The sequence below is a fragment of the Drosophila subpulchrella genome, chromosome X (genome assembly GCF_014743375.2).
Source record: "Drosophila subpulchrella strain 33 F10 #4 breed RU33 chromosome X, RU_Dsub_v1.1 Primary Assembly, whole genome shotgun sequence".
In the NCBI taxonomy this organism is placed as follows: Eukaryota; Metazoa; Arthropoda; class Insecta; order Diptera; family Drosophilidae; genus Drosophila; species Drosophila subpulchrella.
In genome coordinates, this window is record NC_050613.1 from 25,827,844 (window position 1) to 25,850,717 (window position 22,874).

Genomic DNA, 22,874 nt, shown 5'->3' on the forward strand with positions numbered 1-22,874 from the left:
AATCGGTAATCAGTAATCGGTAAATATATATTATATATTAATATATATATTATGTGTATCTGTATTTGTATTCGTATGTGTGTGTGTGTGTGTGTTGGGTATTTACATTAATGTTAGTTACTTGCTGATCTCGCAATCGAAGGCATTTTTATGCGCAGTGAATAAGTAGTATTCCTAGTATCTAAAATTTACAAAATCCCCTCCCCTCCTCATCTACTGTCTCGCTCTCTCGCTGTCTTCTGTCTCTTTCTGATTCTTGGGCGGCGGCAACTGGTAGAATGAAAACAGTTTGAAAACGAAAACAATACCACTATCCATCCTCCCCTCCTCCGAGATACCATCTTAGATGTAAAAAAAAATGATAGTTAGACATGATATAAGAACCCAGTTGGAAACTACAGACTACGGTCTAATAAATAGTGATATAACTAAATCGCGTTTAAGCCTAAAATTTTATAGCCTAAATGGTTTTTTGTTTGTTTTCCTTTGTTTTAGCGTTAATAAATAGCAATCAATCCTGCGTGTCCCCCGTAAAAAATCCTGCTTTTTGCTTTTGAGACAAATGGGGGTTCTGTTGGCGCTCCCTCATCCCTTTCTTTTGGCTATCACAAAATCAAATACTAAGTAAAACGTCAAGTTATTATGGTATAGTATATAATATATACAATTAGGTTCGAAATTAAATGGATGTAATAAAATTGGGGAATTAGGAACGCACACACACACACACACACGCGCGCGCAAAACGACCGCACTCACGCATACACACACACACACACACACAAAGGGGGCGAAATTCTTAAACGACTAAAATCCTTAATCAATATAAACAATCAATTCGTGAACAATTTGTTAGAAATTACAACTCTAATTTGTTGTCGTCCTACGTATGCATAATCATCATAATATATATATATATATATGTTGTAAATGTTAGTTCCTTAGTTAGCTCAAGTACCCTAAATCTGTTTTCAAAGCATTTTGGCTATTGCTATTTTGTTGCTCTTGTTAATCATACTCCTTTCGTATCGCTACCCCGGTCATCCCACTCCTCTGCTAAACTGTTTGGTGTTTCGTTTGCTACTGTCCTGATTCCTGATTCTCCTAATTGCGTTTGCGGTTGCGTTATAATCGTTATCAATATCATTTATCATTATCATTATCATCCTCCTCATCCTTGGTTATACTTATTGTTGTCTGTCAACTGGAAGTGATTCTTGGGTTATGATGATTAAGGGGGGGCGGCGGCGAGGCTATAAGGATGAGGATCCCCGATTTCGATTCAGACTGCGATTACGATTACGTTTCAGATTCCTATTCCGTTCGATTTGTGTATAAAAAATATGTATTTACTCTATGCGTGTTCCCAATTTGAAGCTCCTATAAGGAGCACTTAATCAACTGCCGATCGCCAACAGGCACATGTTCACTATAGGCTATATATTTCTTGTGCGGATGCGGATGGTCGGGTGAATTGTCGTCGTCATCGTCGTCGTCTGTCAACTGGCTTACAACACTACAAGGGTACAAAAAACTTAATTCAACTTTACAACACTCAATCTCTCAATCATTACACAAACTTGCTTGATTCGTTTGTTCGCTTCTGTCACAAAATAAATAATTTTACGTTACAAAACATTTCGACATTCGCTGCTGCTTAAAATGTAAGTTACTAAGGAAAGGTTTTTCAGCTTTCGCTCAACGTTTTAAACGTTGTCACATCGAGGTCTGCCCATGTTTCGCCTCATCGTACTAATCCTGATCCTGATCCTCTCATACTTTTCTATTTCGGTTTGGTTGAACAACGAATTGCATTCATTAATTAATTAATACATGGTGTGTGTGTGTTATTAGAGCATATGAAATATATGATTTATATATTTACTTAATCGCGCGGGCTTAGATTGGAAATCGAATCATAATTGTTTGTTCAAATTTTGTCCTAGACTTAAAGTAAGGGGTTTTGGGTGCTCGGATGAATGGGGGTTGTGGGAAATTGGATATCTTAGGCTACAGTACAAATTAGGTGTGATAGTTGCTTGGTTTATAATCATGATAACGCTATACAATTAGGGGGTGCTTTTGATAAAAAAAATAATTATATAATATAGTACGCAATAGGTCGTTTAAAGTTTAACACACACTGGTGATCCCTGCTGGCTGGATGACGATGATGCTGATGTGGATCCTCGTCGTCGTCGTCGTCGTCGTCTGGTTGGTGATACAATCAGTCTCTAGCCCCTGGGCCACGGCTACCATCCATTGTAGCTGCTGCTGGTGCTGCCGCTGCTGTTGCTGCTGCACTAGAGCCGCTCCACAAACTTGGTCAGCTGGTCGGAGGCGTCGGGCAGGGCGCCACCCGCATTGCCCACTCCGACATTGCCCACGCCGACATTGACGCCAACGCCGACGCCCACGCCCACATCCTGGGGCACTCCTGGCAGCGGCGACTGATGGTGCATGCCGTGATTGTGCATTCCGTCGTGCGGTGGTCCCTGCGGCGCCGGCGAATGGCTCATCACATGGTGCGGCGAGGGCTGGGCCCGTGGCGAGGCGGATGGAGCAGCACGTGGCGATGGCGCCGATCGTGGCGATGGCGTTGGCTGCGGCGAACGGATGGGCGGCGAGGAGCGGGCCGATTGCATCAGCTGCTGCTGCAGCGAGTGCGGCGTCGGTGGACCCATCACCTGGGCATTGGGTCCTCCGACCACCGCCGACGGATTCTGGGCATTCGCATTCGGCATGGCCACCTGCATCATCTGCTGCTGCTGCAGCGGTTGTTGTTGTTGCTGCTGCTGCTGCTGTTGTTGTTGCTGCTGCTGCTGCTGCATTCCCGGCGGCATCCCGACGCCCATCTGCTGTTGCTGTTGTCCGGGTCCTGGCTTCACGCCCACGCCCACTCCGACACCAACTCCGACGCCCACCTGGCCCTGCTGCTGCTGCAGCATATTGGATGCCGCCGCCGCATTGGCCATCGAGTACTGATCGCCGCCGGGCACGGCTCCTGCTCCTCCAGGCACTCCGCCCACTCCCACGACGCCGCCAGCGCCGCCAGCTCCGCCCGCATTGAAGTTACCCGCTCCGCCGCCGCCGCCGCCGGGGAACTGCTGCTGACCGGGACCGGGTCCCGCTCCGCCCATGTGCGGACCACGCTGGCGCTGCGGATACGGTGGCGGGTACTGGTTCATCTGCATGTAGCGCATCTTGTTCCAGTTCTGGTTGGGCACCTGTGAGGGGGTGGAATTTGTACTCAGTATAACAGCCGGAATTCACTGGGTTCACCCAGTTCATAGGATCGTTTTAGATAGAGTTGTGTTAAATGTGGGTTAACTGCAGACCTCATCAAGAAATTACTTTAGTTTAAATGAGACTTAAGAATGGATCTTAATAATAGGAAAACCTGATATTTTATATTTAAGCAGCATTTTTAGTTTTTTTTTTGGGTCAACAATTTTATATATTAGAATTATTTTAGACCTCATAAAAAAATTACCCTAGTTCAAATGAATGTTTTTGTAATAGTAGAAAACCCTGATAAATATTTTATATTTTACTAGCATTTTAGGGTGTTTCGAGGTCGATTGTTCTACATATTTTGTACAGCAGGCATCGTAGAATTTATTTTTTAATAAAACATGGGTTTATACCTATTACAAACATCTAGATTATATAACTTCAGACCTCTAAGAAATTTCTTAAATTTAGATGAACGTTTTTTTGTTTAAATAACTTAAGAATGATATAATTAGTGGTAAACCCTGATTACTATTCTATATACTTAGCATTGGTATGCATCCTACAATTATTTCCTTATTTCGGCATTTGATTTTAGATTTTTATACCAAACCGTTTTCAGTATTTAGGATACCGGCGATTCTTATAGTAAAATAAGATAATTAGAAGTTTATATATGATTTTAAGGGATTATCTCTCTCCAATTATAAAAATAAACTATATGACCCGATTTGGCCCAAGATTGGACTTTTTATGAGACTGTTCTTGGTCACTCACCATTCCTCCCTGCGTGGAGACGCCGGGCGACATGTTGGGCGGCAGGCTCTGCAGCATCATGGCTGCGTTCTGCATGTTGGGCATGCGATGCGGTTGTCCAGTGCCGGGTCCTCCCGGCCCACCTTGCTGCTGCATGAGATTGACCTGCTGCTGCTGCTGGTTGGGATTCATCTGCTGTGGACCGCCGCCGCCCTGCTGCTGGTTCATCATGTGCTGCATCTGCTGCTGCTGCATCACCTGTTGCTGCTGCTGCTGTTGCTGCTGTTGTTGTTGCTGCTGCTGCTGGGGATTCTGCGGCCCGTTGCCCGCCTGCTGCTGCTGCAGAGCTCCACCGCCGGGGCCGGGTGCTCCTCCGCCTGCCGCCGCATTGATCTGCGACTGGTGGCTCTGCTGGCGCTGCTTGATGATCGCCGCCATGATCTGGGGATTTTGCTTCAGGATGGTGAGAATGTGCTGGTTGCTCTCGTTGGTGGGATTGTTCTTGATCTTCTGCATGATCTGGGCGAGTTGCTGGGTATTAAGGCCGCCGCCAGTGGCACTTCCTCCGCCACCGCCGGCTCCGGGTGGTGGACGCACGCCGCCCACAGTTCCGGCCATTGGCGGTGCTCCCATTCCCATGCCCATGCCTCCGTGCTGACCGCCGACGGCCATTTGGCCACCACCCAGCTGATTGGGTCCGCCCAGGCCGCCCATCATCTGTTGCTGCTGCTGCGGCGGTATCAGATTCGTCTGCATCAGCTGCGAGGGCTGGCGCATGCCGCTGGCATTGTTGGCATAGCGCGCCTGGGGATTACCGCCGCCCGGATTTGCTCCTCCGCCGCCGGCACCGCCACCGCCCCACTGATCCATGGACAGCAGGTGGTTCACGGCCATGCCGCAGTTACCAGAGCCGGGAACACCGGGGCCCCCGGGTGGATTGCCACCGCCGCCCGCGCTTAATTGGCCAACGCCCACTCCGCCAACGCCGCCGACACCGACGCCACCAACTCCACCAACGCCGACACCCATGCCGCCCAGCTGATTGACAACATTCGGATTGGGTCCGGCGCCTCCCATCGGTCGATTCATCTGGGGCGGCGCCATGGGCACACCCTTGCCGAAGTTACCGCCATGCGAGACCTGCTGACGGGCCGCCTCCTCCTGGACTTGTTTCACCACCTGCAGGACATTCGGCGACGGTGAGTGACCGCCACCTGGTTTCATACCAATGCCCGGCTGATGTGGATGTGGTGAGGTCATGCCACCCATGCCACCGGCTCCGCCGGCGCCCGAAACGGGCGACGGCACTGCAACTGTGGACGGCGACATGCCACCCGCTCCCGGTGGCAATATGCCCGCCTGGCCGGGTATCACCTGCTGGCTAACCGCCACGCCGGACATCCCCACCACGGGCACTCCGCCAGCGACCACGGCCGGACCGCTGACGGTAGCGGGACCGGGCAGGGCAGCCGGAGCTGCTGTCCGGGACATGAGCGCCACACGGCGACGCAGCAGCTGTTGCTGTTGGAGTCTGCAAAAATGGAAAGAAGAATACAAATGTTTTAGTGGGTCTACACAGATGACTATACCCCGCACATAAACCAAATCAATTTGCTGCCTCTTCGAGGCAATTAATTTGATACAAACGAATCAATACAATCAATTGAAATGAACTCACTTCTGCTGGAGCTGCTGCTGCTTGAGCTTGTGCTTGATGTTGGGACAGAAGGGCACAGGGCACTTCTGCTCCTGACAGTGCTTGGCATGGTAGCAGCAGAGGGCGATGAGCTGCTTGCAAATGGGGCAGCCTCCGTTGGTCTTGCGCTTGCAGTTCTTCGTGTGCTGGACGACGCGCTTCATCTTCTGGCACGAGGGCAGACGGCAGTTGGCGTCGCGACACTGGCAGGCGTGCACCAGGGATTGGATGCACCGCTGGATTGACTGCTTGCGGGCCTCCTGCGGATTGGCCTGCTTGTGATCCGCCGGCGCAGAGCCGTCGTCGATGTCGAAGCCGAGCTTCTCCATTTTGTGCGGATGGCCGACCTTCTCCTTGCAGACGATGCACAGATCGAAGTCCTGTGGAGTGGCAAAGGAAGGGAGAGTTGGATTAGCAAGGGGTGTTCAAGGTTTACCAGTATTCCCCTCTATATTTCGCTTGGCGTGATATAGTTTGTATATATAGAATACTAGTTTTATACTTTAGATAAATTCCCCTTTATGTATAGAAGATTCCAGAGTCACTTTCTGCGTATAAATAAAGTATATAATACCATATCTTTATATATAAAGAAAACTAGTTTGAAACTTTAGATAAATTCCCTTTTGTATTGCAAATATCTGAATATAATATATATGAATGATGATAATTCCACTTTATCACTTTATATATATAGTTTAACCATTTACCATTACTTTAAACGAAGATTACTTTGTAAATCGCTCAATGAACTGCTTTCTAAATTTCAATTTCTTGCGAAATCAGAGCTTATTCTTCTACAACGCCCGATTTGCTTTATGAGTAATAGCGTCTTGAGCGGTCCACACTCAACTGAGCGAGACAAGTCGAACCCAAGCCACTTCTATCACATTACCCGCCTTATCTCACTTGGAGTAGGCTCATGCTTATACATATGTATATACAAATCGTTTTTGTTTTAAATAAAAATGGGAATATCCCATAAACAATACTCACATCACAGACGGTGCAGTGGAATCTAGTCTCCACCGCCGTCTTGCAGTTGTTGCAGGTGTAAACGAACTTATCCTGGCCCTGGTTATGCAGCTCGTACAACATGGACAGCGTCGAGAACTGGGCGCGCCGCAGCGATGAGAACTCAAAGTGCTTGTCGCGGGCGAGGGTCAGGAAGGCATCGCGTCCGTCCATCAGGTCGCATGTGAGCAGCGGATCGGGATCCTGGATGGGCTGTAAAATGGAAAAATAATACCAAGTAAGTCAACCTAATCCCACTCAGTTATGAAAGCACACTAACCGCTAAGCTCGCTGCTGACTGAGCGGAGTGCAGACGGATCACAAAGAAGACCTCCTTGTGCTTCTCCATGGTCGCATAGATTTTGGCGGAGAGATCGTTGCCCGATTGGTGCTCATTGGACTTTTTGCTGTTCTTACGCTGCGCCGCCTTCGATTTGTTCGATTTCTTGGCCTTCTTCTGGCCCTTTTTCTTGCCATCGCCGCTGACCTCGTTCTCCTCGATGGAGAAAAGCTGTAAAGGATTAGGGGAACATGTAATATTACAAATATTCCATATACTTATCATATATAAACAAATTTAGCGACTAGTTTGAGTAGTTATATACTAAACATATCCTTTCCAACCACACTTACATTCGCTGCAGCCGCTGCCTCGGCGGCCTCGGCCTGCTTGCGCTTCTCCTCCTCCTCCTGGTCCAGCTCCTTGATGCTCTCCTCCAGCACATTGGGCCAGAAGTCGCCCTCAAAGTAGGGCAGCTCGGCGGCGGAGCCCAGCTTGTCCTCCATCGCCTGCTTCAGGATGTCCTTGTAGTCCTGTATGATGCGTTCGATCATGCCCTTGTCGAGCATCTTCTTGTACCACTCCTGCAGGCGCTTGGGTTTCGGAATCTTCTGGTCCGTTGGATGGCAGTGGAAGATGTAGTCGTCGCCCTCCGAGGGCGGGCAGGCCCAGATGTGGGCCATGGTGTAGCCCAGCTGCTTCACATAGTCCATGTAGCCCAGCAGGATCTCGTGATATACCGCCGTACGGTATTGTCGTGGCCGGAAGAAATGAACGGAGTCCAGGTAGGCGATGTAAACACGCCGAGTATTCGGCGCCGGGCACTCCGAGCCGTACTCCTGGACGTGCATGCCAAAGAAGCAGACATCGATGCCGTCCACCTCCTCGAAGGCAAAGAGGGCCTTGGCCCGATACGGGAACTCGTTCATCATCTCGCCCTGCTCGACGAATCGTCGCCGCATGCCGGGCTTCACCTCCACGCACTTGTCCGACGAGCTGACCACACGGATGTGCACCTCGCCGGCGCCCGCCTCCTTCTTCTTCAGGAAGTTGTTCACCCGGGTCTCTATGTACACGCCCAGCTTGGTGGTGGGCAGGCGTTTCGCGTTGAACTTGTTCTCCTTCCGCTTCGAGTTCTTCTTTTTCAGGCAGTTGTCGCACACAAAGCCGCCGGGCCAAATCGAATCCAGCCAGAGCACACAGATCTGGTGCTGCTTGCGCCCGCACTCCTGGCAATCGACGAACGGCTCCAGCTCCAGGTGATCGTTCTTCATCTCCTTGAACTGGTCCTTCTTGATTTGGCTGTGGGAAGAGGGTAAACACATGGTGGGGTTCATAATTAAGGTATTTTTCAAATAATCTAAGCCCCTTATACTTATTCCTATCCCTATTGATGACTGTTTTTGAAACCGCCTATATCTAAAATGTTGTAATCTATTAATATTATAAAACTAACTAATTTTACTTGGCCCTACTTTTTCTCCGATTTTTTAAAGTGTATACAATGTTAATAAACGTAAAATAACCGAGAACGATTAACAAATACTTTATACCTATTAAAGACTGTTGAAGCTGCCTATGTCTATATATTATTTGTATCCTGTTTTTATTTATTTATTTTAACTAGCATTTTTAACTTTATCAGATAATATACCAAGAGCTCATTGCTTTACAAATAAAATAGTTACTTTCACTTAAACCTTACCTTTTCGACGTTTTACGATTAAATTTTTTACAATTTCCAACGTAAACTATTGTTTTTAATGACCCTCCTTGTAAAACTAATAATATTTCTGAACCTATTTCCTCAATGAAATGATATGCTATGTGATCTTTAGTAAGACCGTATTTTTATTGAAATCTGGTCGGATCTATAGGAACTATAGATTATATTCTAGAAATAATCTCTTTTAATAAATACAAACTATTTCCCAACTTAAAATAATATAAACAATATATATTAATTGCTTTTTTTTGGTACTTACGTTTGCGATTGCAGAGGATCGTCGCCCAGTGTGACCGTATCGCCCTGGATGTCGTTAAAGCACTTTTGGCAGTAGGTGTATCTATTTGAGGCGACACCGTATTCCTTTAGACTGTTGTTTTGATTTTTGGTTGTTCGATTGCGTTTGTTTTTATATAGTTTTTTTGGTTTTTTGTTTTTTTTTTTACGATTTTAGTTGATTGATGGACGAAATTTGAAGATGGCAGCCAAAAAGGGAACACAACAACACAGGCGTGTGTACAGGTGTATGGGTGTACAGGTGTTCGGATGTACGGATGTACAGGTGTGCGTGCAAGCGAGATGGTTATATGCATTTAGTCAATTGCGAGTGTATATGTGAGTGTGGTTCATATGTTGTATTTGTTTCAGTTTTTTTTGTTGTTTTTTTATTATCAATTTTCACACACACAGAGAGTGGTACACACACACACAGACACAAAGTTTGATTAAGACACGCAATAATACAGTTATGAGGTGACACAGATTAACGGGTATTATTATTATTATTTTGGTTTTTTTGTAGTTGTTGCGAGGGAGAAATGTAAATCAAAATAAACATAAAAAGAAAGAAAGGAAGAGAAACAAAAAGAGTGATTTTGTTTGCATTAGAATTTTTACACATTAATACAACAATTAAGGGGTATAATCGTTATAGGTACACTTCAATATCCCATGAGTATTATGATCTTAAGTTTGGAACATATCAGAGCTTAAACTTTTTAAAAATTCCATTTAATACAATTAATATAAAGAGAATTGTATTTCAATTCCATTTATATGAACTTGAGATCGGTTTTCTATTATATCATATACCTCATATGAATGTATTGTATTGTATTAAATAATACACTGGGATATTCAAGTTTTCCTGTTATATGAGTTCGGGATCGGTTCGCTATCATATGATTTTGATGTTTGAACAGATCTTGCAGTTGGGTTATTTGTTCGGGGTTTTTTTTATTAAAATATCCCAGAAATACAGTCTTACAAGGATGTGATTTCCCTGTTTTTGATTCGTTTTGCTCGGTTCTGACTACTCGAAATATGTGGAATGTTAAACCTCGACTTCTTGGACCAGGGATTGGATTGCGTTAGATTGAATCCAGTTAGTTAATGGCCATGATGGATCGGGGAATGCTTCAAGCAGCAGCAAAAGCGGCGATACTATAAGGTGTCTGTGTTTGTGTGTGTGTATCGTTGTTGGTTTGTTATATACCTCTAAATATATATATCTTTTTCGAATTCCATTGTGCGCTATGTGCAACATTAATGATTTTATGTACACAGCAACATTGGGGATAAAACACACACACAGGAAAACACAGAAGAGAGAGGGCGGGAAGGGAGCAAGGGGGATCAAGGATCTAAAGCCATCAAATTAGTGCACAAAACGGACATTTTAGATTATGGTAAAGTAAAGATGCTGAAAGCAGCAATCAAACATTGATACGGAATCGGTAACAGAGAGAGCAAGCGGTTTATAACTAAATCACAGGACCTGTTCTGGCTTTATAATTTTCACAGCGTTTTCATAGAGCCTAGATATTTAAGGTTCTTAAATTTTTGTCTGAAAAACTGAAACTGTTTTCAAAAAAGAGATCTTTGAAAACCGAAACAGGCCTCTGATTACAATAAAAGACATATATTCAAGGACTCGCTGAATTGGAACATTCATAAACGAGCAAGCGGTTCAACTAAATTACATTTCACATCAAACAGAGAAACAGAAACGAAACGGAGCCAAGCAAATATTATCCTCGACGGGCGAGAAAGTGTGGGTGGGGGGGGTTCAGAAATGGAGGATCCAGATCGGATCAGCACATACCTGTTCTGGTAGCTGTAGTACTTCGCATCCCGCGGAATCGTGCACAGCTGCTTGCCGTAGCAGCAGAGCACCTGTGGATTGAACGTGTACTTCCTGCCGCAGCAATAACCGAGGGCTTGCATTACAGGATCGATCTCTGCCTCAAAGACTTCGGAAAGCTAATGAAAAAGAAACCACCAGAATTAACCTCGAATTCTTGAGGATCCAGGTCCTAGCCACATACCTTTGTGCAATAACGATAGACCCGCGATGTCTTGCGGTTATACAGCCAGGCATTGTCGAACATCAGCCAAACATCGTCCACATACTCCCAGGGATCACTGTACTTGCCGTTCTGGATGTTGGTGCGTATGGTGCCCAGATCCATGGGCTTCTTGACGATCTCAAAGTAGTCGGGAATGCCCAGGGCCTGGGGATCGACGGGATAGCGAAAGGGCACGGATTCGGGCTCCTGCCTGTAAAGCTTCTCCAGCGTTGGTAGCAAAGCGGTGCGCAGCTCTTCGGGATTGAATTCTATATGGAAGAAATAGCGGGTTAGTTTAGATTTCTCTACATACAACTCCTCCTCCTTCACTTACGGCATTTCTTCTTCTTGTCACCCGCATTGGGGGCCAGTGGCTCCGGTACGAGTGGTTTTGTATCCGTTTTGGGCTTTATATCCACTGCACCGCCTGCCGCTCCACCATCGTGGGCGCCATTGATGTTGTCCTTGCCGCCGCCAACACCGCTACCACCTTCACCATGATGGTCTCCCGCCGTCGAACCTCCAGCTTCGTCCACATCCATGGCCTCGGTTTTAATCTTCACCTCGCCATCGAGACCATCCTCCGTTTTGATCTCCATTTTGATCATGCTGGTGCCGTCGTTATTCACATTCTTTCCCTTGCCACCGCCCGTCGAGCAGTCCATCTGTGAGCTGTCGTTGTTCCCGCCACAGCTGTCGTCCATGAACTCCTTCTTGATATCGTCATCCTGTTTGATGGAGTCCAGCTTGCCCTTGGAGGCCATACCGCCAGCATTTCCACTACCGCCACTGCCGTTGGTATTTTCGCCAGATGGCGAGGGTGTCTCGTCGTCGTTGTCCCGCGCCGCAGCCTCCAGGGCGGCCATCTGGGAGGATAGACTGCTGGAGCTGCTCATCATGCGACTGCTCGACGACGTCGAAGTGGTCGTCGTCGCTCCCGCTCCACCTCCGGCCGTTCCTCCAGACATGAGGAGCAGTGGATTGCTAGCGGGTGTGGTAGATGATCCACCTGCTCCTCCTCCGCCACCACCACCACCACTGCTGGTGGCCATCGTGGCCGAGGTGGGAGTGGACACAGAGCTGAGCGGTGTACCCGAGCCCGCCGAGGAAGATGATGATGACGTGGAGCTGGCACCCGCCGCAGTGGCTCCTCCACTGCTGCTGCTGTTGCTGCCACTGCCGCTACTCGCACAGGTGGCTGCTGCCGAGGCGGGCGTACTGCTCGCCGCCAATCCGGAGGCACTGGTCGCCGGCACTGGGGAGGCGGGTATGTAGGGAGGCGTACCCGGCCGATTGCTCAGCGGCTGTTGCATGAGACTGCTCACCGAGGGCGGGTTGTTGTTAGCACTGCTGCTATTGTTGTTGTTGGAGGGCGTGCCGATCGAGGGGCCATTGGACAGGAAGCCAGGCGATGGGCTCGGAGCTGAAACCGTCACATTGGAGGCGGAACCACCCGTTCCGGGCGCTCCAGCCCCCGCATTGAGAGCCTCCAGACTCGTGGGCGTGGGCGGCATGTTGTTAAGCACACTGCCGGGCTTTTGTTGTTGCTGCTGCTGACCTTGTTGCTGCTGCTGTTGTTGCTGCTGCATTGGCGAGCTAAAGCTGTTGCTGGTCGCCTGTTGCTGCTGTTGCAGGGGCGTGGCATTGCTGAAGGGCGATTGCGGCAGCAACATTCCCTGCTGCTGCGCCTGTTGTTGTTGCGCCTGTTGTTGCTGCTGGTGGATGTGTCGCTGCTTCATGATCTCGCTCAGCTGAGGATTGGCGCCTGTGCCGCCGTTCGCATTGATGAACTGCTGCTGTTGCTGCTGTCCCGGCACCGGACTGGTGAGCACATTGGTCGTCTGGTAGGGCGATAGCGCCGGATTGACCACCATGCCACCGGGACTGGGTCCGGGTGGACCGACCAACATTTTACCGGCTCCAGAGCCGGGCGGTTGCTGCTGCTGTTGTTGTTGCTGCGGGAACTGCATGCGCTGCTGCTGCTGCAAGGCGAGCATGTTGCCGCCGGGCGAGTGACTGCGCATGGTCACCATGTTGTTGGTGACACCCACACCACCGACGCCGAGAGCTGCACCCGCCTGCTGACCCAGTATTCCCGGTGGGCCCTGTGGACGCAACTGCTGCGGCGGCATCACACCGCCCATGGGACTGATGCTGGGATGAATGCAGCCCTGCAGAGGCTGCTGCTGCTGCTGACCTGGCTGACCCTGCTGCTGTTGTTGCTGCTGCTGGGGAAGAACTACTCCGCCAGCACCGCCAGCTGCACTGCCCGCTCCGCCAGCTGCGCCTCCTGCTCCTCCTGCCGCCGGATTCGCAACGCCCTGGTGCTGCATCAACATCTGCTGGTGCTGCTCCTTGCGCTTCAGTCGCTTCTCCTCCAGCTCCTTCTGGATCTTGTATATCTTCTCGGCCAGCAGGTGATAGTACTCGGACCTGGACTTGGCCATCTCGTACATGTCCTTCTCGACCTTCTCCGCATACGAGACGAGATTGTGCATCCGCTTGTCCTGCATGGTGGTGGGATCCGAGGTGGGGAAGATGGCCTGCACCAGTTTGTGGACGAGATGGTTGCGCAGATCGGCGGTCACCGATTCCCGCCAGTCCTTCTCGTTGTCGCCCGGAGCTCCAGTGTTGCCGCCATTGCCACCGCCGCCGGCAGTTCCGGTTCCGCCGCCTCCAGCGTTCTGGTTGGGATTGCCCGCGTTGCCACTGCCCGTGGTATCGGCCGGCATCAGGACACTGGAACCGGCTGCCACTTGGCCACCGCTCGCTCCAGCACCCGCCGCTGCTCCGCCCGCTCCGCCAACCACATGGCTCTGCGGATGCACTTGGGCCACCTTCAGCTGCTGCTTGTCATTGGCTCCAACGGCTCCGCCAGCTGCGGCACCAACGAAATTGGCATTGCCAAAGCCACCGACGTTGACAGAGAGTGGTGCTGGAATGTTGCCACCCAGCTGGGCGGGATTGGGTTGCTGCTGCTGCTGTTGCTCCACCATAGTGGCCAGGCCACCGCGTCGTCGGTTCTGGCCCTGCTGCTGCTGTTGAAGCATTTGTTGCTGTTGTTGATGCAGGCTGTTCACGTCGTTTGGCAGGACATTTGGTCCACTTGGACCGCCGGGACCACCGGGTCCGAGGACCCTGGCTGCCGGCTGAGCGCCTTGCATGCGAATCACAGGAGGCAATCCTTGCTGCTGCTGCTGCTGCATTCCACCGGCTGGTACGGGCGATAAGCCGACCTGGCCCATGCCATCGAAGCGACGGAGCTCCTGCTGCTGGACCTGCTGCTGGTGCACCTGCTGTTGCTGCTGCTGCTGCTGTTGGGTCAACTGTTGGACCATGTCGGCTGGCGTTTTGGGCGCACCCGGTGCTCCGCCCGCTCCCTGCTGTTGGGGAAGAACTATGGCAGTGTTCTGACCACCTCCCGGTGCCACCTGCTGTCCTTGCTTGCCGTCCACCACCAGACCGGTGAGATTGGGCTGTTGGTTCTGTTGCTGCTGCTGTTGTTGCTGCTGCTGCTGCTGAAGATTACCGCCTGCTCCGGCTGCTCCACCAGCCGCTCCGCCGGCTCCTGGTGGTGCACCTGCTATTCCAGCCGGGCCGCCACCAGGTGGAACACTCGCGTTTGGAAAAACCGAATGATTCTGCCGAAAGGGATAGCAAATGATGCAGCCACTGTTCGTGCACGTCTTGTAGTGCAGCAGAATCTGGCGCGAGGAGGCGCAATGCTGCATGGTGCAGTCCTTGCTCTGCTTGCAGGTGCCCATGTGGGCCAGCACGGATTTCATCGCCTTGCAGTAGTTGACGTTGCACACCTCTCTGTTCGGGTTGAGGTTCTCCCTGCGGTTGCACTTGTGGGCATGGAGCAGAAGCATCAGCTGCTGCTGGATCTGTCGCTTCCGATCGTCGGGCACATCGCGATTGGCGCCACCGGGGCCACTCGCTTGCACGGCGCCTCCAGCTCCACCGCCTGCCACTGCCGGCACGCCAGCAACTGCTCCCGCATTGGCCACAACACCAGCTCCTCCCAGTCCCACTCCCTGCTGCTGTTGCTGTTGCTGCTGCGAGGTTCCTGGTTGCTGCTGCTGCTGCCCTGGATGACCTAGCAGTTGGTTGGGTTGCGGAGGACGCGGGCCCATGGCTCCGGATTGCTGCTGCGCCAGCATCTGCTGCTGCTGCTGTGGATTCCCACTGACCAACTGACCAGCGGGCACGGATCCATCGCCTCCGAGTGTGGACATGGGCACCACAGTGCCGACGGGTCGGTTACCCTGTGGCATTCCAGGCACAACTCCTCCTCTTTGGGCCATCTGCTGGGCGAGAAGTTGCTGCTGCTGTTGCTGCTGGGGATTGTTGCCACCGCCAGGGCCTCCATACTGACCCACTCCATAAGGCAGACTGTTGAGTTGACCTGCGAGCGCATAAAAACCAAGATACTTAGTCAACGATTCCTTTACAATCCGGGTAAGGGGAAAACACTCACCCATTTGCATATTGGGATTCTGCATGCGTGGTCCTCCGCCACCTGGTCCATTGCCTGGTCCGCCGGCTCCACCCGCAGCGCCCATGAGATGGGGGCCACGGAGCATATGCTGTTGCCCCACCATCCGGCCCATCATGGGGCCATTCTGCATGTGCATGCCCTGGTTGGGGGTAACTGCTCCGCCGCCGCCAGCGCCAACACCACCAGGTCCCGCTCCGGGTCCACCTGGTACGGAGACGGCATTGATCATGCCGCCGCCGCCGCCGCCTGGCTGCTGCTTCAGATGATTGACCATGCCGCCCATGCCGCCGCCCACGCTGTTTGTCAGCACCATGTTTCCCAAATTGCCCTGGGCAATGGTGTTCATGCCTGCAAGGAAGTCAGCGAGAATGGGATTGTTATAGAAGGTGTTACCATAGAATTCTAGACTGAAAGCTAGACAAGATTAGAGAGAGAGACTCACCTGGTATGGCATTCATGCCATTGTTGCCATTATTCGATATCGACATGGGCATCGAGTTGACCATACTCATCTGGGTGCCCACCACCTGCTGCATGCCGGCCTGGTTGGGCGACTGGAGATTGGGCGACTTGCTGCCCAGCTGCTGCATCCCGGGCACCACCATGGCGCCCTTCTGGCCCTGCTGTTGCTGCTGTAGCAGGTGGTGCAGCTGCTGGTGTTGCATTTGGCTGATCCTGTTGCCCGCACCGGAACCGTTGCCACTGCCGTCGTCGCCGCCTGTGCCGGATCCGTTGCCGCCGCCGGCTCCGTTCATCTGGGAAGGCACAACGCCGACGCCGACAACACCGCCGACGCCCACATTGACGCCGACGCCAACGCCGCCGGGTCCGGAACCAGGTCCTCCTGGTCCCTGGGCAGCCGGCTTATTGGGTCCCCCGCCGGGATTTGGTCCGGATGTGGAGTTTGTGGTCACGCCGGAGGCGCCGCCGCCTCCATTGCCGCCGCCTGCTCCGCCGGTCAGCTGATCCGACCAGCCGCTGTTCGAGGACACCAGCTCGTCAGGCAGATTCTCCTCCAGAAAGTAGGAGATGTCCGCTGCGGGAAGAGGAACAGATGGGGGATTAGCAAGGGGTTTGTCAGGGATCCTCACGTGGGATCAATCATATTACAATTTCTTTAAATGGTGAAATTAAAAACTTACTATCTACTTGAATTCAAATTTGATATATATGTACAGTGGTCGGCATAAGTATTTTGACAAAATAAAAGTTAAGTATACTCATAACTTGAATATACTTCTTGTAAACTATAGGCATCAATGGAAAGGTAATTTCAATGCCGTTTGAATGATACAATACATTTCTTTACCCATTCAGTACTTATTGAAAAGGACGAATTTGTGTAAATCAACTTTGAAATTTTAAAAAAAAACTTTTTTCCTCGTCTTGAAAACTTAAATTTTTTGATGCAAAAAGTTTCTTCAAACAAAAATAATAGTAACTGCAAAAAGAATTTTTCAAATATCATTTTGCTTATATTTTTTATGATTTTTTGAAGGTGACAATGTCGGAAAAAATTTGTATGAAAAAGACAAAAATATGGCTCAAATGCCTGTTTTTAAGCATTTTCAAAAATTCATAAAAAATATAAGAAAAATGATTTTTGAAAAATTCTTTTTGCAGTTACTATTGTTTTTGTTTGAAGAAACTTTTTGCATCAAAAAATTTAAGTTTTCAAGACGAGGAAAAAAGTTTTTTTTAAAAATTTCAAAGTTGATTTACACAAATTCGTCCTTTTCAATAAGTACTGAATGGGTAAAGAAATGTATTGTATCATTCAAACGGCATTGAAATTACCTTTCCATTGATGCCTATAGTTTACAAGAAGTATATTCAAGTTATGAGTATACTTAACTTTTATTTTGTCAAAATACATATGCCGACCAGTGTATATAACAAAAGAAAAAAATATTCTTTAATGTCCGTCATATTTTATAAATATAAGAAAAAAGATTTCATTTACATATGCCATATCTCATGGTGCTCCTTTTAATATTGAAAGACACTGCAATCCTTATGTATTATATAAAAATTCTTCATCAAAAGATCAGGAAATGTTGGTAATGTTTGATTATTAAAATTTTCTTGGACATTACGAAAGAAAAAACAAAATGCCGGCTTGCGAAAAGTAAAGTTGTGCTGAGATTTTCGTTCTCCTTTTGCTAATGATTGGTCATAAGGGGTTCCTTTAATATTAAAAGACAGTTCTGGAGGACCACTGCAATCCTTATCCTTATGTATTTATAAAATATCTTCATAAAAAGGTCCCACAAAAGTTGCTAATGATTGTCTAAGTTATAATACTATTATTATTATAAGATATTAACTAAAATGAACAATTTTCTTTGACATTTCGAAAGAGAAAATAAAATGCCGGCTTGCGAAAAGTCAAGTCATGCTGGGATTTTCATTCTCCTGTCAAAATGTGGTAAATGGAAAACGAAAAACTGGGGAACTAAGGGGGAAAATGGAAATTCCCTGGGCCCTGGGCGCTACTCACTTGGATCCATTTTGACCCGCTTCTGGGGCGGTTCGTCTAAGTGATCGGCCATCATATAGAGTTAGTTGGATTGTTCCGTCGTGGACGCGAGCGAATCCGAAAACGAAGACGAAAAATGTTTTGGGGAAAATAAAGCGGGGGAAAAGGTTCCTCCGTTCGCCGGTTATATTTCCGAGTTCGCGTATTTGCAAGCTTTTTTGATATAATATAATTTTTATATGTGTCTGTCTGGTGTGTTCTTTTTTTTTTTTGTTTCGTTCTGATAATCCGACCACGTTGAAAGTCAGTCGTATTCTGATTTAGGGTTTCTGACAAGAAGCTTGATTTGCTGCTTTTCTTCTTTTTTTTGTTTTTGACAGTTGTTGCACAGGTTGCCAGAAGATTGGTTTAGTTTAGTGTTTTAAAAGATTTACGATTTGTTGTTGCTTCTTTTTCTTTTCTTTTCTTTTTTTTTTTGACACTGCAACACAGGGCACACGCACAATACACAACACACAAAGAGGCACTCAAAAGGCGTGGCTGGCGAGGATTGGGATTTGGTATTGGTGTTTTGGGATCTTCAACTTGATAGAGGAGGTTGTTGCTGTTGTTGCTGAGGTGTTTGTTGCTAAGGATGTTGCTGCTGCTGTTGCTGCTCCAATGATTAGTTGCCGCTGCAACGAGAGCAACAACGTCACCGGCGCTATCGTCACCGCAACGTCACCTGGCGGAGATTGTGTTGGAGATGGAGACCACCACCACCACCGCGCTGCTGTTGTCGTCGTCGCTCCCGCACCCACTCCTCCTGCTCCTGCTGCACCTTCTCCTCCTGCTGCACCCTCTCTCCGTTCTCCTTCTTCGTCTGCCGCTTCCGCTGATCCTGGAGGACCGCGCAGCCACCACCGCCTCCTCGTTGCGGAGCCGTTGAGATCGTTGTCGTTGTCGCCGCCACTGGCGCTTTGGCCAGCAGACAACTCCTCCTCCTTCACCCTCTCCTTCTCCTCCTCCTCCTCCTCCTTCCTCTGGTGCTCCTCCTCCTGCTCCTTCGCCTGCTCCTCCTGCTTCCGGCTTTCCTCCTTTCGCCTGACCTGTGTGGTTGATGATTCCTCTTCTCCTACAACTCCTAGCTGCAGTTTGTTGTTGTTGCCGTTGTTGCTGCCGCTGCTGCTGCTGTTGTTGCTGCTGCCGTCGTTGTTCTTGTTGTTAATATTATTGTTGTTGTTGTTGCAATTGTTGTTTGTCGAACAGCAGCAGACACACGCGTGCATTTTGTGTTGTTGGGCCCCAAAAACACCAAAAGTTGACCTTGGCTGGGCGGCTCGATGTTGTTATTGTTATTGTTTGTTTGTTGTTTGCTGGTTTGTTTGTTTGTTTGTTGCCTGCCTGCCTCCACTGAGCGAAAATTAACGGTCGTTGTTTTGCTTGCTCTCTCTCTCTTGCTTCTCTCTTCTCACTCTTCCTCTTCCCTTGCAATCCGCCTTATTCCGCTTTCTTTCATCTTTAATCTGCTATTTTGTTTTTGGCGGCTTTTTTTCGGCTCCGCTTTTCTTTACATATACATAATATATTTTACTATATATTATATATGCTTGTGTGTGTATACAATTAATATAATTTATTTTTTTTATCTGCACTTGATTCGGTTTTCATTTACAATTAAAAATGGGGAAACTAAGCAATTCACATTGTTGGCTGTTGTTGTTGGGTTTGTTGTGTTTCGGTTGTTGTTTTTGTTTTTGTTGCTGGCGCTGCTGCTTCTGTTGTTGTTGTTGTTGTTTTTGCTGCCGCTGCTGCTGCTGTTAATGCCGCCGTTTGCCGCTCTAACATTGCACATAAACTGTAAACGCACAAGAACAAATAACAATGCCTATTAGATTATTGGAACGAATGGGCCGCACACACAAATCGAAAGCAATATTTATTTATTATTTTTTTAGCCGCGCGCGAGTGGTCAGCGAAACCGAGGGGAAAAGGGAAACGAAACTAAATGCAACGAGAAGAGACAGACCGATGACAGTTCTCGTTGCACTCTCTGCGCCGCTTGACGACCACTCGCTCTCGCTCACGCTCCCGCTCTCAATCTCAATCTCTCTCTCTCTCCGCTCCTCTCTGTTCTTGTCCCGCAATTTTATTCGCCAATACTATGCGCTGTACTCGCTACTCTGCCCGCAGACGTGTGGACGTGTGTGTTGGCCTCTCGCTCTGCTGGCGCACACACCACGAAAATGAAAATAATAAAATTTATTTTGCCGCCAGTTCACAAAAAAAAAAAAAACTATTGCCGTTGCTGGCTAAATTATGCTTTAAAAGATGCTCAAAAAAAATGTAAAGTCTAGAAAAATTAAGAAAAAGGAGGGAAAAAATCACCCTTTTGGGGGGACAAAAATAATGCAAGAGCAAGGAAAAAATTGAACTAGAAATACCAGCCGGCTGAGCCTGTGGCTTGCAGTCTAGTTTACATTTTAAATGGCCGAAAAAGTGGCCGTATTTTGATTTTGCTTCCGCATTCGAGCGGCCATCATATGAAATTCAATTTAATAAGGCGGCGAGTGGCGAGTGGGGTGCGAACGGGACGACACTAGTGAGCGCTAGTGGGGCTGGCTGACAAAAGCTTTCACACACGCACGCAGGCACGCACACACACACTTGGGGTTTGGGGCGCGCGTACAGAATTCTCACAGCGACGCCAACGTTTTCACCACACAGTTACACACACACACACACACACACGCACACCGTGAACAGCGAGTTCGTGCCAGAGCGAGCACGAGTCCGAGAGAGAGAAAGCGTGCGCTGGTATTGGTGCCGAGCGGCATTGGTGTGCATACACACACGACGGGTAAGCGGCAACGAGTGCGAGGAGCATTGGAAAAAGAAAGAAAAACAGACGACCAGAAATATATTCCATTTTTTTCTGTGTTCGCTCGTCGTTTTCGTTTCGTTTTCTTCTTCACGTCGTTTCAAAGTTTCTATTGCAGAAATTTTTTGTGTTGTCTCCGCCAGAGCGTTTTTGATTTTTCCCGGCTTGCATAAAAATCGCAAAATTTTTTTGAGAAAATACGAAATTCGAGAAAATGTCGTGGAAAATTTGAAAAAATTTCCGGCCAATTTTTGGCCGGTTTTTAAATTTTTACAACACAACCGATTGCCACGCACTAAATTTCTAAATATTCTATGGAATTTTGCCGAATTTCGGTTTTCTACCATATATTTTTCACATTTTCCGGCGATTTTACAAAAATCCCACAAACTTTTTCGCAACACTAAAACAAAAAAATTTCAGTCCGCTTGTGTTAATCGTTCTCCGAGCCAAAAATGTTTTTGCTTCAGTGTGACCGCGGCTGGCCGTTCAAATACACCACCGAGCACGGAAATACACTAAAATTGACTGTGCGACACAACACGCGAGTGGCCTCTCGCCGCTCTCGTTGCTCTCGCACTCTGTTGGGCCCCTGCTAGCGGCCTGTTACGGCCCGAAATCCATACAAATGCCGCTGTTAGCGCGCTGTTGCAGCCGTAACAGCTGTTAGCCGCCTGTGCAAAGCCTGTTCCGCTCTCCGCGTCGGCGAGTCCGCTCACGCCACGCGCTCTCTGAGAGCCGATACGCACACACCCGCACACGTATGGCGCGCCAGATAACGAGGCAGCGAGTGCAGAGATGAGCACTGCTCACCGGTGACACATTCGGCGATATTTTTATGCGGCCGCAGTCACAGCTTAAGTCACGCTAATTGCGCACAATTGTTTGGAAATGTAAAAAAAAATAAAGTTCACCTTGGAAACTTGTTGGAATAGTGTTCTAGGATAATTTGTGTTTTTAAAATGTTTGCCTAATCAGCTTTTTCAATATTTAAATTATTATTTTATTCCGCTTAAATTGTTGAACTGAATTTGAACTATTACTTTTTACCAACAATCTGATGTAATATATAAACCATTTTAAAAAACGCTAACATGTTTTAAAAAAAAAACAGTGGTTTGAAGCATAATAAATGAAAAAAATCCCTTTCGAATTAAATACAAGGAACATAATAAAGTAACGATGTTCACCGCCGGATCACGAAAAGAATCGAGTCACTGGCTTTGCGCATCTCTGGTGGGTGCAGTGTGAGCGTGTTTTCCGCTTGCTCTCGCCGCAAGAGAGATAGAGAGGGGACAAGCCGAAAAATCAGCCGCCGCAGGATAACACTATTGTCGTCCTTGTCCGACGAACCGGTGGCCATGCAAACAACGCACAGAACAAATTAATTTTCAAATTGTTCAAAAAATGCCCCACTGGCTTCTAGATTTTCCCTTTTTACGACCAGAATTCTTGTGTTTTTTTGGGGCAGCTTTCCGTTTTGCTTTCCCAGCACTTTTACGATTTTCGCGCGCTATCGAATGCGTATTTATTTACAATTTTTTTTGTTAGCGGCCGCCGTTGTTTGTTGCACATACACAACGCACACACACACACACACACACACACTTTACTCCGACACACTGGCGCACACACACCGACACGTTGTCACCGAAACGAGCAGGATAGCAATACGGCTGGCTGGCGCTGGGGGCACGAGTGTGACGGAGATGGCACGAGCGAGACTCCAACGAGACGGGTCAGCGAGTCGGCGAGAGATGACTCTCTTTTGCGATTGGGAATAATGCCCGACTTTTTACACTGGATGCGCTGGCTCTGGTTATTTAATTATGCTATTTTCCTAGGGACATTGCGAATCGGCGGCACTTAATCAGCCGCCAACCAAGCCACACCAACCGATAGTTCTGATCCAACGTCACTGCTGCGCCTCGCGTGTACAATTTGCGCCAATTTTCCCCCCTTTTCTCGTCTTTTCCGCCG

The 22,874-nt window shown here is 48.5% G+C and overlaps 2 protein-coding genes across 8 annotated transcripts; both read right to left on the bottom strand.

Annotated features, from left to right (window-relative positions):
• Positions 1-2,164: 2,164 nt before the first annotated feature.
• Positions 2,165-18,110, bottom strand: LOC119556339 (CREB-binding protein). 3 transcript variants are annotated; one of them, XM_037868433.1, is made up of 13 exons: positions 18,056-18,110; positions 15,998-16,591; positions 15,535-15,903; positions 11,389-15,462; positions 11,034-11,323; positions 10,811-10,968; positions 8,966-9,046; positions 7,334-8,282; positions 6,981-7,211; positions 6,683-6,913; positions 5,669-6,066; positions 4,012-5,521; positions 2,304-3,227 (listed from the first exon to the last, which is right to left on the bottom strand). In XM_037868433.1, exons 1-13 carry the CDS (start codon positions 18,108-18,110, stop codon positions 2,304-2,306), a joined length of 9,864 nt encoding a protein of 3,287 aa, XP_037724361.1. The 3 variants fall into 3 exon arrangements, with proteins under 3 accessions (XP_037724359.1, XP_037724361.1, XP_037724360.1); XM_037868432.1 differs by having other exon boundaries at positions 8,966-9,076; XM_037868431.1 differs by having other exon boundaries at positions 2,165-3,227; positions 8,966-9,076; positions 11,389-15,903.
• Positions 18,111-18,307: 197 nt separating this feature from the next.
• LOC119556340 (uncharacterized protein DDB_G0285917-like) lies at positions 18,308-22,874 on the bottom strand. Of its 5 annotated transcripts, none has more exons than XM_037868438.1 (2): positions 22,791-22,874; positions 18,308-19,871 (listed from the first exon to the last, which is right to left on the bottom strand). In XM_037868438.1, exon 2 carries the CDS (start codon positions 19,300-19,302, stop codon positions 18,562-18,564), a length of 741 nt encoding a protein of 246 aa, XP_037724366.1. In that variant the 5' UTR covers positions 19,303-19,871; positions 22,791-22,874; the 3' UTR covers positions 18,308-18,561. The 5 variants fall into 5 exon arrangements, with proteins under 5 accessions (XP_037724366.1, XP_037724363.1, XP_037724365.1 ...); XM_037868435.1 differs by lacking the exon at positions 22,791-22,874 and adding an exon at positions 21,286-21,420; XM_037868437.1 differs by lacking the exon at positions 22,791-22,874 and adding an exon at positions 21,253-21,399.